At 50.2% G+C, this 17,289-nt stretch overlaps 1 protein-coding gene across 1 annotated transcript in view; it reads left to right on the top strand.

The window, feature by feature from the left end:
• Positions 1-1,372: 1,372 nt before the first annotated feature.
• Tspan15 (tetraspanin 15) overlaps positions 1,373-17,289 on the top strand; it is a 43,697-nt gene continuing 27,780 nt past the window's right edge. The window contains exon 1 of the mRNA XM_028776870.1: positions 1,373-1,574. Within this exon, the coding sequence (XP_028632703.1) occupies positions 1,479-1,574 (96 nt within the window). The 5' untranslated portion in view covers positions 1,373-1,478. The remainder of the gene's footprint in view (positions 1,575-17,289) is intronic.

The raw sequence follows: 17,289 nt of genomic DNA, 5'->3' as shown, positions 1-17,289 counted from the left end.
CCCCCCCACACCCCACACATTCTCTCTCCCACGCTCCCCCTCCCTCTCACCCTCTCTCCCTCTCTCCCTCCCCCCCTCTCCCTCTCTCTCTCTCAATCTCTCTCTCTCTCTCAATAGAAATACCAGGATTAGCAGCTGGCCTGCCCACTTCTTGGACACTTCCTCCCGCTCAGCCCAGGGAACCTGCCTATAGGTGCCATTCCCAGATTCACCACCAGAGACCCCACTCAACTTCCAGAGCTCTTGACTAGCGACTATGCATTTAATTACCGATTGTCACAAACACAGACTGCCTGCTTCTCAGACCCTGCGCTGAGTTCGACTAGGCCGGAGACAGGAAACCACCAGAAGACTGCTGGGAAAACTGATTCAGAGCCACCTGTGTGGCCCAGGCCTCCAAGGCGAGACTGGAGGCAGGTCAGAGCCTGGCTCATTGAGTAGTGACTGGGTTTGAAGACGGGCCTAGAAGAGGATTTCCTGGGAAAAGAACTTCGGGGAGCAGAGATGGGGGCCGAAAGGGAATTTCCACTGTCAGCTGGTTTAAAGGCCTGGGACAGGGTCAGTCTCCGGAAAACTGCCGCTCCAATGGGACAGACACCCTGCACTGGTGACCTTCCAGGATGTGACCATCACTCTTACACATTCGCATGTTTTTGTTTTGTGTTTTATTCGGACAGAGTTTCACACATAGCCTTGGCTGGCCAGAAACTCGGTATGTAGACCAGGCTGTCCTCAAACTCAGAGATCCGCTCTGTCTCCTGGGTGCGCGCTAGGATGTAACTACAACAACACACTTGGCATTTTTGTTTTGCTTTGTTTGTTTGTTTGTTTTCGAGACAGGATCTCACTGTAGCTCTGGATGTCCTGGGACTCACAGTGTAGACCAGATTACTAACATAGATCCCCCTTGTCTCCGTCTCCTCCTAACTGCCTTCGCCATCGCTGTCAGTCCCTACCCCTTTCTGGCAGTATTCATTCACACCCGTGGAAAGCTAGCTTTATTTTTGACGGTGCTTAGGAACCTAGGCTCTTAGGTAAGCCCTCTATCACTGAACTACAGTGCGGGCGCCCAGAAGCCTGTTTTCAAAGATGGAACTGGGCACGCTCGCCCTTACTCCTACGCCCCTGCAGGCCACACGCTCCCACGCCAGGATCCGGAGCGTGGACATCTATGCCCGGGAGCGCTTTTTCTTCGAGTCTCGCCCCCTCCGCTCTCCCGGTCGGCCGTACATCTGGAGCAGAAGCCACGCCCCCTGAATCGAAGCCACGCCCCGACACCCGCCACGCCCCCGGCACGCCCCCTCGCGTCCATTGGCCGCCGGCATTGTCCGCTCCCCGGCCCGAGCGGTGATTGCGGCGCGCCTGTGTCAGTCCCGGGAGAGAGCGCGGGCGGCGGGCCAGGCCGCGGGACAGCCGCAGGTGGGGCCTGGAGCGGTGGCCGCGTCCAGGCAGCCCCGCAGCCCCGCGCGGGAGCCAAGATGCCTCGCGGGGACTCGGAGCAGGTGCGCTACTGCGCGCGCTTCTCCTATCTTTGGCTCAAGTTCTCTCTCATCGTCTACTCCACCGTGTTCTGGGTGAGTGATGGAGCCGGGGTCGGGGTGAGGTATGGGACGGTCCCCACTCCCTCGATGGCCCCCTACACTCGATCCAGGGTTAGATCCAGCTTCAGCCACTCAGCGAGGCCTCCGGGAGTGCGCGAAGGTTTCTCGCACTACTTCCCCGGGAACCGGGATACCGTGGCGGCTCCAGCTCAGCTCGGTTTCAGCAGCGTTAGAGCCGGTTGTCCACAGGACGCCACTTTGTTCACCTGTGCTGCTGAGCTCCTACCTGATGGGGTCCGGCTCACCAGCCGTTTCTGTTGTGCATCCTCTGGCTGCACTGTAGGGCGTGTGAAAGATGTTGGCTGCGCCCACCACACTTTCAGGGTGTGACTCCCCATCAGCCTGGCCAGAGGTGGTCAGCTGTTGTGCTTGTGGCCACCTGGATTCCAGGTCTGGCCCCTGTGGCTACTTGCTGTGCCGTTTCTCTCTGGCCAAGATGTTTCTCTTGGGTGGCTTGCTTTCTTCCTTGATGGACGGAGATGTACATACCTTCTTGTTGGAGTGGGGCATTCCACTAGACAACCTGGCGGCTCCTGGGTGGTGCTGCTATTTCCACGAGTTCTGGCATTGCCCACGGACGATCAGGATGGCCTTGGCTGCACACAACCAGGCTTTCATTACTACCCGCCACTTCCTAGCTGAGTGAACTGGGAAAGTTCCTTCGTTTCTCTGGCCATAGTTTTCTTGTCTGTAGTTGAAGACAGTGATTATTAAACATTTGGATGGTTGTGGAAATAAAATGACGCAGGCCAAAATGAGACCACAGAACTAAAAAAAATGGGAGATAGTAATATGACTGTTATAATTATAAAAACAATAACAATGAATAATAATTACTACTATTTCTTGTTTTTACTATCGGTTTTTTAGAGACAGGGACTCTTTATGTACCTGCCTCTGTCACCCAAGTGCTGGTATTAAAGGCATGTGACACCACATTATTATTGTACTATTATTGTGTTGTTGCTATTATTGTCACAGGGTCGTACTGTAGCTTAGTCTAGCTGCTGCTGGTGGTGGTGGGGTGTGTGTTTGCTTATTTGTTTTGAGACAGCATCTTATGCGTTTCTGGCTGGCCTAGAGCTCACTAACTAGCCCAGGCTAATCTTGAACTCATAGTAATCCTCCTGCCTTAGCCTTCCAAGTATTAGAATTACAGTTGTAAGATACCATGTCTGACACCATTAATGTTATTATGGGCAAGGAATCTTTGCCTGCGAATGGTATAAGCTAAAAGGTCCCAGGGGACACCCCCACTTTTAGACAGGGTCTCATGTCACCTAGGCTGGTCCCAACATGTACCTGACGATGGCCTTGAACTTTGGATCCTCCTGTTTCTACCTCCCACACACTGGGTACTGGGATCACAGGAGTGTGCCATTACCCCTGGCTTATCAGGGTATTTTAGAATAACTGGGCTTCAGTCTAGACATGAGGCTGTCTTTCCACAGGCTAGCTCTTGGTCACCTCTCCAGAAGTGTGTTCGTAGGTAGACTTGTCCAGAGATCCCAAAGGGTCCCCTGAAAATAAGACCCTCCCTCCCCTTTTCCTTCCTTCCCTCTATTTTCTCTTTCTTCACCCCTTCCTCATCTCCTTACTGCGTTTCTTCGGTGTGCAGGAACTGCTGGGCTGGCCATCACGACTGCCTTTGAATGGGACCCCTTTGCAAGGCGACCCTACTGGCAGTCAGATTTTAATTCTAGTCCTGCTATGTCCAAGACTCACTAGCATAGTGTAGGCACATGATATCTCTGTTTTGGGTCTCAGAACTGTTGGTTCTAGCCTTTGGCTAGCTTCCAGCCCAGTTCTCAGACTCCAGGTACCCCGAAAGAAAGATAAGCAGCGTTGCTAGGCTCCCAAGAGTCGAGGGTGGGGCAGAGACCTGGGGTCTGAGTTGCAGGGCGTCTGAAGGTTCGGGTAGATGGTTTGAGCTATAACTCAGAGGCTCTCACCCAAAGTTACATCAGAATTAACTGGGAGGTTTCCAACACCACAGATGCTTGTGCCTTGGCACAAGCGTTTGTTACTGTGTACCTGATCTCTTCACACAGCTCCAAGTGTGAGCCAGGGCTGAAAACTGCCTGCACTGGCTGGGCCTGGGAGATCACAGTGGTTCTTCTCAGTTTTGTCCTGCCTATAAGTCAGAGACAAAAGGGGAGTTTGAAGACAAGGGTGGAAAGGTAGGGGTCCCATTCCCTCTCCCCCCTCGCCTTCAGTGTGAAACACATTGACTCTTCATGCCTCCCCTTTTCACCTGTAAAATGGGAATGTGTTATACCCTGCTTTGCACCCCCACGGCACCCATTTTTAGGACTAGTGATGAGAGAGAATGAGGGAGAAGCGCAGTGAAGATAAACACTGACTGGACCAAGCACAGTTACAAATCAAAAGAACTTGTAATGCCAAAGTCACTGCCCCTTGCAGCGCCCCCTGCCGCCCCATAGATGCCTACGTTGGCTCTTGCTCCGTTCTTCTGGAGGCTGAACAGGACCCAGAACTTGGAACTTTTCCTCTTTAGCCAACTGAGCCTGTGTACCAACCCAGCCATCCCTGGCAGTGTTTCTGCTTAAAAAAAAAAAAAAAAGTTCTCCCCACCCAGGCCAAGAACTCAGCTGTGAGCAAGGCTGTTGGGGCGGCTCCAGGTACCAGAGTGTGACTGCAGGGTGGCAGTGGTGGCGGCTGCCACCGGTTAAGTAATTTGTCTGGATTGAGTTTACTGCTAATTGAAAACCATTTACAGAAAAACCCATTACCTGGATGCCGTCTCCTGCCTCACCCCTGGCAAGAAGACAGGTCGGGGCAAAGGTTACTCACTTTACCAACTTGAAGTGTGAGTGCTTGCAGGGCGGCGGTGGACCTTTATTCCTAGCACTTGAGAGGCAGAAGCAGGTGGCTCTCTCTATCTCTGTGAGTTCAAGGCCAGCCTGGCTACACAGAGAAATCCAAGGGGGGGGGGAGGGAGGGAGGGAGGGAGGGAGGGAGGGAGAGAGAGAGAGAGAGAGAGAGAGAGAGAGAGAGAGAGAGAGAGATTGAGATTTTACCACCATGAACCTTCTGTCAGGCTCTTTTTTCTTTTTGTTTTTTTCTTTTTTTTTTTGCTCTTAAATAGAATTTATTTATTTTTATTTAGTGTATAAGTACTTTGCCTACATGGAAGTGGTATTAACTGCTTTTAAAAGATAGTGTCAACTATTCATTCATTTAAGGTTATTATCTTACTATATGGATTATACACACAAGTACAGAGATCAGAGGACACTTCGGGTACAGATAATTCTCTCTTCCACTCTGGGCTCTAGGGGATCAAACTCAGATCGTCAGGAGTAGGTGGCAATCACTTTTACCTGCTGAGCCATCTTACAGGCCCTTGTTGACTCTTTGTCTCCCGAGAAACGTCTTTAGATGTGAGGACCTTGGTGTAAGATCAGAGCTGCTTTTCTGCTGTTGAACTGGTGGAGACCCACGCAGACTCTGGATGTCATCCTTGTCCCACGAGTGTTTGCAAACGTTTCCCCTCATGTGCGTGTTGTCTCTTCATACTGCGGGTCTTTGCTTTACTGCATGGAAACTTTTAAGGACAGCGTGAGTGCTTCGTGAATTTGCGTGTTGTCTGCAGCAGCTGTGGTGGCAGCGGCGGCAGCGGTGGCCTTTCTAAGCCTGCCCACATTGCACCAATTTTGTCCGTCTCCTGTTGATGCCAGCAAAGCTTTTGTATTTACAGCATAATAGGGAAGGGGAAAGAAGGGCTGCATCTGGGCTGAGAGGCAAGAAGACATACTTGCCTAGCATGAGCAGCTCCTGGACTTGACCCCCATCGCTGAGGGAAAACCATCAATTGTTTCTCTATCAACAACCTGTATCCTGGCTAGGCAGTGGTGGGGCATGCCTTTAATCCCAGCACTTGGGAGGCAGAGGCAGGTGAATTTCTGAGTTTGAGGCCAGCCTGGTCTACCGAGTGAGTTCCAGGACAGCCAGGGCTACACAGGGAAACCCTGTCTCGAAAAACCCAAAACCCAAAAACCAAAAAACAACAACAAAAAAAACCCTGTATCTTCCTGCTCTGCACAGTCCTCCCTGCGTGGACCTTTATAGGGCTCTGGCCACTCTTCTCAGTCACTTGTATATAATTCTGTGACTTGGCCAGGAGTGCTGTATGTGTGTGTGTGTGTGTGTGTAGGGAGGGGTAGAGTATATAGATAGAGAAGTCCTAGGGAAGTGGGCTTCTTCATCTCTGAAGTCATGGGGGAGTCATAACCTACGCGGGTGCACACCTTCCTGCACGCTGCTTTGAGGTCAGCCAGGCTCCTGCCGTATCGAGGTGGCTATGGAGGCCAGAAGAGGGCATCAAATCCCCTAGATCTGGAGTTACAGACAGTTGTGGGCTGCCCTGTGCGTGTTGGGAATTGAACCTGGATCCTCTGGAAGAGCGAACAGTGAGTGCTTTTAACCACTGAACCATTTCTCCAGCCCCGTAACTATGAAGTCAGAATCTCCCTGATGTACCTGGGATTATAGGCATATTATCACCATGCCTAGCTTGTAAAAAAATGTTTTCCCCTTAAAAACCATCATTGACTCTGCAGGGCTAGGCACATCCTCTCCCACTGAGGCCAGACAAGGCAGCCCTCTACTATGTATGTACTGGAGGGGGCCTAGGTCCAGCCTCTGAGATTCCCAGGGGTCCAGGTTAGTTGACTCTGTTGGTCTTCCTGTGGGGTTCCTATCCCTGTCAGGGCTTTCAATCCTTTCCCCAACTCTTCCACGATGGTTCCTCAGCCCCCATCCAATGTTGGGCTGTGGACATCTGCATCTGTCTCAGTCAGCTGCTGGGTAGAGCTTCTCAACGGCCAGTTACGCTAGGCTCCTTCTATAAGCATAAGAGAGAGTCTCATTAGTGGTGTTGGGGATTAGTGCTTGCCCATGGGACAGGTCTCACATGTGCTGGTTATTCGTTGGCCGTTCCTTTACTCTCTGCTCTATCTTTGTCTCTGCATTTCTTCAAGCCCCAATTAAATGCTTTCTCCTTCTCCTTCTCCATCTCCTCCTCCTCCTCTTCTTCCTCCTTCCTCCTCTTCTTCTTCCTCCTCCTCTTCTTCCTTCTCCTCCTCCTCCTCCTCCTCTTCCTCCTCCTCCTCCTCCTTCTCCTTCTTTAAATAAGAGTCATTGTGGTCATAGTATCTCTTCGTAGCATTAGGACCCTGACTTTGACACTCGGTTGGAGTCCATTCTGTATGGTTACAGCCAGAGCATCTTTACTGCTTTCTCTATGGACTATTCCACACAGAGTAGAAGAGGGAGCTGGGCTTGTGTCAACTTGACAGAAGCCAGAGTCATCAGAAAGGAAGGAGCCTCAGTTGAGAAAATGCCTTCTTGAGATCCAGCTGTAAAGCATTTTCTCCATTAGTGATTGATGGGGGGGGGGGGTGAGGGGCAGCCCATAGTGGGTGGTGCCATCCCTGGGCTTGTGGTCCTGGGTTCTATAAGAAGTCAGACTGAGCAAGCCAGTAAGCAGCACCCCTCCATGGCCTCTGCATCAGCTCCTGCTTCCAGGTTCCAGCCCTGCTTGAGTTCCTGTCCTGACTTCCTCCAGTGATGGACTGTGATCTGTAAATGTAAGCTGAATAAATTCTTCCCCCCCCCCAAAAAAAAACCATCATTGACAGAAAATGCATGCAATGATACATAAATTAAAAGTAGAAGCTGGGTGAGGTGGGAAAGATGACTCAATGGGTAAAGCCTGATGTCCTGAGTTTGATCCCTGGATCCCACTTAAAGGTGGAAGAAGAGACCTGACTCTAGGGTTGTTCGCTAGCTTCATGTGTTCCCTGTGACCCATGTGCCCACACATGCACAGTAAAAATAAATAAAATTTTAAAAAATTAAAAGGAGAAAAGGAGTTGGGGATCTTTTTGTCTCAAAAATAAAGATGAAGGAGATAGCCAGTGGTAAACCCCCCCCACCCCCGCTTCCTGCCCTGGTACCCTCCCCTTCCTGCCCTGGTACCTTCCCCTTCCTGTCCTGGTACCCTCCCCTTCCTGCCCTAGCTTGTCTTAAACAGAGGGGAACCCTGCTACTAAGTTATCCAAGGAAAAGGATGGCCTGGGTACAAACATACCCATGCAGTGTATAATATTTATATATTATTATATATTTATGTAACATTTATATATGATGTATTTATATAACATATATTGTATATATTAATTATGTTAATATTATATTGATAGTAATATATATAATATTATATATATATTCTCACTGCACAGGGAACTGTGGGAGCCTCACCTTCTCACTTAATGCTCTAGGGCTTTTGCTTGGGAGGCTGGGTCTCAGGATGCCTTTGAACTTCGGATCCTACTGGATGCTAGAATTACAGGCGTCCACCACCACACCCAGTTTATATGATGCTAACTGTTGAACCCAGGGCTTTGCACATGCTAGCTAAACACTGCTAAATAAACCAAATCACCAGGACTTCACTCAAAGAAAAATCTTTGTAAATTTTGTTTATCTGCTAGGGTCTGCCTCTGTCTTTTAATTAGTTAATTAAATGTTGTTGTGCGTTTATGGTCTGTGTGTGTGTGTGTGTGTGTGTGTGTATCTGTCGCAGGTCCCATATCTTGCATGTGGAAGACAGAGGACAGCTTTTTGGAGTTGGTTCTCTCCTTCCACGTTTCTGTGTGTTCTGTGGCTCAAACTTAGGTTGCCAGGTTTGCAAGGCTAGAGCTTTACAAGACTGAGCTGTCTCACGGTCCCCAAAGTCCCCCCCCCCCTTTCTATGTGGTAGTCTTAACAGACTTCAATCTAGGCTGTGCCAACATTTTATTTTTCTGGCCACAGCTGGGGAATTCTGAGGTTGTTTCTAGCTGGAACCCCCTACACCGATGCCCCCTGGCCCTTACCGAGGGTGCTTCTTTTTTTTTTTTTTTTTTTTTTTGGTTTTTCGAGACAGGGTTTTCTCTGTATAGCCCTGGCTGTCCTGGAACTCACTCTGTAGACCAGGCTGGCCTCGAACTCAGAAATCCGCCTGCCTCTGCCTCCCAAGTGCTGGGATTAAAGGCGTGCGCCACCACCGCCCGGCTCCCGAGGGTGCTTCTTGAATGACGTGTTCTGGATCACCCCACGGAGCTAAACTGAGCCCCCCAGATTTCATCTTCTCAGTCCAGTGTTCCCCCTACCATATATATCTCCAAGTTGTCACCATGAGTCACACCCAGAGCCTCCTCTTCCCATAGGCTGGGTGAATTATTGTAACACATGTGCCCTGAGACCATAGGGGTCACATCTCTAATTTTAGCATTGCCCAGGACATCCTGGAGATCTGTTTACACACACTGCTTTTTCTTGCTGAGCTTTGGGCTCCTGGAGGTCAGGGCGTGCCTCACTCTGTATACTAGCTTAGGGATGAGTGTACAAAGGGAAGGGAGCCCAGGGCATGAGGGAGCCCAGGGCATGAGGGAGATGGAGTTCCACCGGCACCCACAAGCCTAGGATTGGACCCAGGACAGAGCTGAGTCTGGCTGCTCTGTGTGATTCCTGCTGTTGGCGAGATTTTGAGGCATAATTTCAAGTGGGTTAGGCTGAACTCACCGTCAGTCACTGGCTCTCTAGGAAGCCAAGCTTGTTGGGTCTCCTTTTGCATCTGTATGTGTGTGTGTTTGCGTGTATTTGTGTATGTATGTGTGTGTATATGTGTGTGCATGTGTGTTTGTGTGTGTATGTGCATGTGTGTTTGTGTGTATATGTGTATTGTGTGCTTGTGTGTGTGTATGTGTGAGTTTGTACGTGTATGTGTGTGCTTGTGTGTGTATATGTGTATTGTGTGCTTGTGTGTGTGTATGTGTGTGTATGTGTGTGTGTGTGTAGTGTTATTGAGGAATCAGGATAGGAAGGACCCTGTCCTCTGTGGTGGTGGAGAGAGGGGAGGCTCAGCGGCAGAGGTCATGAGTGCAGGAGGAAATAATTTGCCTTCTGTAAGGATGAGCCAGTCTTCTAAGCCTTTCCTCTGATTCTTTTTCTGTTTTTAAAGATTCATGTATGTGTTTGCTATGGGTATGTGTATGTGCACCTGGATGAGGTTATGTACACTGTGTGTGTGCGTGTGTGTGTCCGAGGAAGCCGGAGAGGGTGTCAGATCCTTTGGAACTGAAGTACAGGTGGATGTGAACTGCCCAGTGTGGGTGCAGGAGCAGCAAATACTCTTAACCACTGAGCCATCTCTCTATCTCTTCTTTTCCACCCCCCCCCTTTTTTTTTGAATCGAGGTCTCATATAGTCCAGGTCTCAAACTCCTAATGTAGCTGAGGGTGGCCTTGAACCTCGGATCCTCCTGCCTCCACTTCCCAATTTACTCCTATTTATTACAAGTACGCACTACCTTGCCCGTTTTTTTAATGTGGTGCTGGCGAGCGAATTCAGGAAGGGCCTTGCGCATGCTCAGTGAGCATTCTACTGCCAGGATTAGAGTCCCGGGCTACAGCCCCTGGATCTTTGTATTTCGCTGTCACAGAGTGTGAACTCTGTACCTGGCGGCATCTCTGCGGACTTGTCCGTGGTGAAATGCATATGAAGAGCAGAACACACCCAGACTTGCTGAGAGTAAGTGGACTGATATGTAAGCCGAGCTGGGAGCCGGGCCTGGCATGGCAAACACTCCACTCCTTATATACACAGGGCACTGCCCAGCACGCCCTCCTTTCCCTGCCAGGCGCGCCGCGACCGCCCTGGGAGAACGAGACAGGTCCCTCAAGACCCTCTGGGGCTCCAGAAGAAATCAGAGTCTGGAGCAAAGTGAGGAGCTGCCTCAGAATGCTCCCCCAGACCAGGAAATAGGTGTCACCCACAACCTTCAAGCCCGTCCCCACTCCTGTAGCTCACTCCGGGGTTAGAGTGGGAGGTGACCTGTCTGGAAGGAGTCATCCTCCACCCCCTATATCCTGGTAGGTGAGAGCAGACCGAAAGCAAAGTGGTTTCTGACAGATTTTCATTGCATGTTGAGACAGAATATCTAGCCCAGGCTAGCCTGAAAGTCACCATGAAGCCCAGGCTAGCCTGGAATTCCTGGTGATCTTCTGGCCTCTGCCTAGAAAGCAATGGTTACAGGTGTGTGCTTCCTCACCAGGCTCTTGCAGATTTTTCCTTTTGCAAATGAGCGCTGTGTTTTGAGAAAATCATACAAGTACCTGATTTTTTTTTTTTAAAAAGTCAAGCGATTGAGGAAAATATGAAGACAATAATTTACCTTTGATCCTACCCCAGGATGGGACCTCTGTCACGTATTGAGTGGCATCTGTTGGGACATCTAGTACATATGCAGAGGTTTTTACATCTGTAATTTTTTTTTCTCCTTGGTTTCTTTGGGCAGGGCTAGTTTCTCATTTAAAGAGAACATAGTGAAACCCCAGCTGGAAGCCAGTGAATGGCCTTCACCAGGAAGGAACCTGCTGTACTTTGGGCTATGAGCTACAGCCTGCCCACAGCCGGGGTCTGGGCCTCCCTTAGCCTAAATCATGGTGAGGCAGGACTGCAGCCCTCCAGTGTCCCTGTTGTACAAAAGAACAGCAGAAGGTTCCAGAATTCTGCACAAGACTCCTTTTCCTCCTGCAGAGGAGTGGCTACCTCGACCTGTATGACCAGACCCAGCACCTGTGGCTTTGATTCTGAAGAAACAGGCAGGGCTACTGGCCCTCCTTCTGCCTCTCTTCTCTCTAGGTGACTCACGGGGACACCCAGGGGTGGGGCTCAGAGGAAACCAGATAAGGGCCTGATCTTGAAATTCCTGTGCCAGCTTGCACCACCTGCAGCAAGGATGCCTTCTGGGTGAACTAGGTCACAGGGCACAGGGAAAGGCTTTCCCAGAGAGGACTCTGGACCTGAGTTGGTTTGGGTTGATGCCTTAGTTGGGGACTGGAGGCTCTAGGCTAGACCAGCTGTTCTTCCTAGGGTAGGTAGGGATGGCCTTGTCCATGAGTCGACACCTCTTGTATGCCAGACATGTATAGTGCAGGACACAACCATGAACAAGAAAGGCTTTTGGATAAACCCTTAGAGGGACATGCTAGCTCAGGTGGGAATCCAGGAGTCGGTGGGAAAGGCTAGGAGGTCCCACTTTAGGTGCTGTGGTCAAGGAAGGCCTTAACCAGGAGTTGGCTTTTCAGCTGAGTTTGCAATTGACAAGGAGCATCCTGTAGAGAACGCCTCAGGCAGGGAGGCAGGCAGGCAGGGAGGCAGGCAGGGCGCTAAGTATAAAGGCCCTGAGGCTGGAGTAGAGGAGGAGCCTAGATAGAGAGGGAGAGGGGATTTGACTGCATATGGAATTTCAAGTCAGGGTCCCAGTCACCGAGAGGGCTGGCTTTATTGTCAGGACTGGTGGCAGGGACATCCAGGGAGACCTAGGTCACTGTCATCTTTTCTGGGTGAACTGGGAAAAGGACCGCTTTTCCCAGAACCCTCATCTGTGGAACACCCCTCAAGGGCTTTGAGAGACTCCTGTAAAATTAAGTCTTTAAGAGCCTGAGGAATAGTCAGTCCCCTCTTCTTGCACAGAGAGAGCGAGCTGGGGCCAAAGGCATGCCGGGGAGCCGAGGAACCAGTCATGTTGGTGGAGGCCGCTTTCCAAGAAGCTCTGTCTTCTAGAACAGGTGGTGTGGCTGTGGCCTCTAGCTGAGAGGTGGAACCCATCGGGAGTGACAGGTTATAGGGGCCTTCCTGTCTGCATTGCTTGCTTGCCTTTTTGCTGTGACAAACAGTCCAACAAAAACAATTTATAGAAGCAAAGGTTTATTTTAGCTCACAGTTGGAAGGTGCTGTCCCTCGTGGCAGAGGATCACGTGACAGCAGTCAGGAAGCAGAGGGATGACAGAGCTGCTGCTCCATTTCACGAAGTCTTGGACTTCGCCTGTGGGACTTTGCTGTCCACGTTCGGGGGTCCACATTTGGGAGTCTTCCTACCTCAGTGAACATGTTCTAGAAACTTCCTCACAGATGTGCCCAGAGGTCTATCTCCTAGATGATTCTAGACCCTGTCAAGTTGACAGTGTGAACTGTCTCATTGCCCTAGGCCTTGGGGGCGTACCAGCAGAGGCTGCAGGCCACACAACGGGCCTATGTGAGGAATGTTCTGCCAGGCTTTGAGAGCCCATCCCAGAACTCAGAGAAATGGACAAGGCATTTCTGGGGGCACAGGGGTCCAGAGTCTACACAGACAGCCAGGTAGCTGTTAACACTGTACATGTGTACAGTTCTAAGCTAGACCTCTGGACCAAGGCCCACTTGACAGAGCAGTCTAAGATGTCACCTCTGCATGGTTCCCAGGGCTCACCTGCAGAAAAAAGTTTGTAGCCAGGCAGCAGCAGCCAGCTTGAGCTGGATCCTTTGAGCAGAGCTGAGAGTCCTGAGGACTGACTTGTGGGGGTGGGACGCCTGGAGAGAGGGTCCAGTGTGACCTAGGGAGGGGTAGCATGTGAGAAGGCCTTGCTCACCCATATCTCACCTCTGCGAAAGGCAATACTTACCCCCTTTCGACAGAGAAAGGGTCATGTAGCACAGGCTAGGATGTGTAGGGAGATGGGAGGGCTCAGTTCTGTTACTAGAAAGAGAAAGAGAGGGGTCTATTTAGCTGTGTGACCAGAGGCAGGTTAAGGACAACTCTCTGTGTTGATGTTTGTTCTCTATCTATCTATCTATCTATCTATCTATCTATCTATCTATCATCTGCCTATGTATCTGTGTGTGTGTATGTATGTATGTGTGTGTGTATCTATCTATCTATCTATCTATCTATCTGAGATGTGGTCTGTCTGTTTAGCCATGGCTGTCCTAGAACTCACTATGCAGATTGGACATTAAACTTATAATTTGTGTGTGTGTGTGTTTATGTGTGTGTATATGTATGTGTGTTTGTGTGTTGTGAGGGGGTGCGTGTGCCATATGCCCTTGTAGAGGTTGAAGGACAGCTTTGTGGATCCAGTTCTCTTCTCCCACCTTTACATAGGTTCTGGGGACTGAAATCAGGTCATCACATTGGCCTTTAGCCTCTGAGTCATCTTGTTAGCCTTTGTACTTTAACTTTCTTCTCTCTTGAAAGGAGGTGATTATTGCCTCTCAGAGGTGGTTGACACAGATAGGAATCTTGCAGGATGTATGGCCAAGGGTCTCACTAGATACCACGACTGTAGCCCCCTTAGCTTTCCTTCACCTTTCTGGGTTCTTGGAACAACCCAGTAATCTGAGTAGGGTGGGGATGGTATCCCATTTTACAGATAGACATATTGAGGCCCAAGAGGGGAAGTGAGTGACTTGTTTGCTGCCACCTTTTATATCTGTGTCTGTTTCATGGAGAAAACAGTGCCTATTGTGTGTTTCCCTTTTTTCCAGAAGGGACATTCTCAGCTAGAGACATGCGTGTGTCTTGACCTGCAAGAGAAATCAATGTTTGCTTTGTGAGTAGAGGAAAACAGCCCTGGCAGAGGGAGTCTGTTTTTCCGTGTTATAGCCTTTCCGGTTCCTGCCCAGGACAGCTGTGTGATCTAGAATGGGCACTGCACGTGTCCCAGGATGGTCACGTGGCCTCTCATTGCTGCTTTCTGGCATTTAGCAGAGTCGGTGCTCCAGGCTCTCCAGTTCTACCAGGTACAGCGTGGAACCCTCAGTCACGGCTGAAGTCAGTCCCATCTGACTCTGGTGTGCGCCCTCGTGCTGTGCCAGGACCCTGTGCAGGCATAGGAACCGTATGGCGGTGGGTGGTGCCCCGTTCAGAGCAGTCGGCTGGGTGCCGTGGACTGGGGTGCTCTCATCTGAGACTGGGTCACTAACCTTCTCAGATCCACACAGCCACGCCCATCGTGAGAGCTGCTGACTGTGGGTCTGGGGTGCACTCGGGCTAGACCCCGCTACATCCGGTTAAGGCCACATTTACATTCACAAGTTCCAGGATGTGGGGTCAACTTCTCCAGGTGATTCTTTTTTTTCTCCTTTTGGTGTTTCTGAAACAGCAGTTTTCTCTTTAGTCCAGGCTAGCCTTAACATTTTGGGAATCCTCCTGCCTCTATCTCCCTAGAGTCGGGCTTCCAGGTGAGCACCGGTGCTTTCAGGTGATTCTGGTTCCTGCCTAGCTCGTCTCTTGCTCACTTCTCTGCTTGGCTCTGACTCGGCCTTTGACAGGGAGCCACTGCTGTTGGCCTGGTCTTGTGCTGAGCTGTTGCAGGACCGGTCACCCTGGCTGAGCCGTGGCAGCATGCTGAGACAGCTGTGGTCTTGGGTGACTCAAGTGCGGCCAGTGGAGGCCCTGGCAATCGGCTCCTCGGGAGCCCCGATGTCTGGAGGACCATTTATCACATCACACCTCCCAACTCTTAACATCCCTGGGGGATAAGTATACAATAAATTTATTTATTTTTTTAAAAAAAAGCGTCTCGTATCTTAGAGTTTTATTGCTGTGAAGAGACACCATGACCAAGGCAATTCTTACAAAGGCAAACATTTAATTGAGGGCCGGCTTACAATTTCAGAGGTTCAGTTCATTATCATCGTGGCAGGAAGCATGGCAGCGTCCAGGCCGACTTGGTGTTGGAGAAGGAGCCTCAAGTTCTACATCTTGATCCAAGGCAACTGCTGGAGCCCTGTGTGCCACACTGAGTGAGCTTGAGCATAGGAGATCTCAAAGCCCGCCCTTCAAGGCCACACCCACTCCAACAAGGCCACACCCCCAATCGTGCCATAAGCATTCAAAAATCTATGGGGCCCTTACCTATTCAAACCATTACACCAGGCTACCTTGGAATTTGCTATGTAGCTGAGGATGACCCTGAATTCCTGATCCCCCTGCTTCTGCTTCCTGTATATTGGGATCAAAAGTGTGTATCCCTATGCCTATTTGTCTGGGCCTCTTGCATGCTAAGGCAAACACCCTACCAATGGAGTTCTGTCCTCAGTCCCCTAAGCTTGACCTTCTGCAACCAGGAAACCCCCCTGCGCTGCCCGGGGTCTGCTCAGGTCCGCATCCTCCTCCATTGTCTCCTCAGAGCCAACAATGAAGAGCTCTTCCGCCTGTCACTCCCAGCTCAGCTGCTTTCTAGACATGTTCGCAACTGCAGGCCCCAGGGAGCAGCTGTTTGTCCCTGCCCGGTTCCTGTGAGGAGCCGGCTCTGACAGGACAGTTGGCTGGCTGGCTACCCGGTGCCTGCTGCAGGTAGACCCTTTAGTTCTGCATTTCTTTCTTCGAGGTCGCCCCAGCTGATGGCTCAGTCATCAAACATTTCTTTGGTGTCTGGGAGTTTTGGATCCTCTGGAGGCTTGACTGGGAGAACCTGGGTGCTGGAATAGGGGTGGTGGCCCCCGGGGACAGGGGCTATATGTAGCTCTGCCAGGGAAGTGCATTGATTACAGTCCAGTGTGGGAAAGGAAGGAGTGGGCAGAGCCCAAGTGATAGAGGCCCCCTGGTCTGGGTCCTATCAGGCTTGCTGGAGTTGCAGGAAGGAGAAGCAGAACCAGTTTTACTGTCCTGAAAATGGTTCTTTTTTCGTTTTGCCTTTTTTTTTTTTTTTTCTGGAGAGGATATGCCAGGGCGTGAGAACTCATATTCCTGGGGAGGAAGGGCAGCCTTCACTGGAGACAGTTGGCCTGGGAGTTGGGAGAACTGGGTCACAGCTGCTGACCATTGGCTAATTCACTGTGTGACATTGTGGGGAGTGATCACTGTGCCTCAGATTGCCATCTGCAAAATAAGGGGGTTGGGCCAGACGGTATCTGCCTGCTTATCTCAGGGGGGTCACACCACGGTATTGTGGTCCATCTGTGTATTAAGTGCAGTGTTAGTTAAAGAAAACAGTGAAGGGGCTGGAGAGATGGCACAGTGGGTAAGAGCATTTGCTGCTCTTCCAGAGGGCCCAAGTTCGATTCCCAGCCTCCACACTGGGTAGCTCATTGGTTACAGGCTGTAACTCCAGCTCCAGGGCGTCTGCCATTCTCTTCTGGGTACGCCATGTATGTAATATACATACATACATTCAGGTACATACACAGCAAACAAATCCTTTTTTTTTTTTTTTTACAGAAAATAATTAAGTACCTTAAGTGTTTGATTTTATAGGTACTGGTTGGGTTGGATCTGGAACTGTTCAGAGGAAGAGTCAACATTCTTAAGAAAAATCTTATCCAGTAAGGGGGTTCGTGCCTGTGATCCCAGCACTCTAGAAGCTGGGGAGGCAGGTTTACCAATTCAAGCCAGGCGAGAGTGCAGAGAGAAAGATCCTGTCTCAAAACAAAGATAAAGTGAAGCGATAATACACACACATATAGACATAGGCACACAAACACACACTCACACACATACATACACAGAAACATAGACACAGACATGCACATACAGAGAGACATAAATACACAATACAGACATAGATACACATGCACATGCACACATTTATCGACATAAACATATACACACAGACACATATAGACATATACACACAGAGAGACATAGACACCACACACACACAGACATAGGCTCATAGACATAGACATACAATATATACACAGACACATAAACACATACATACACATGCAGGCATAGATACACACAGAGACATAGACACCTACACAGACAGACAAACATAGACACACACAGAGAGAGACATAGATACCTACACACACACACACACACACACACACACACACACACACACACACACAC

This window comes from Grammomys surdaster, unplaced genomic scaffold, assembly GCF_004785775.1.
Source record: "Grammomys surdaster isolate TR1022 unplaced genomic scaffold, NIH_TR_1.0 273, whole genome shotgun sequence".
Taxonomy (NCBI): domain Eukaryota; kingdom Metazoa; phylum Chordata; class Mammalia; order Rodentia; family Muridae; genus Grammomys; species Grammomys surdaster.
Note: the sequence above shows the minus strand (reverse complement) of the source record. Positions and strands in the feature narration are given on the sequence as shown.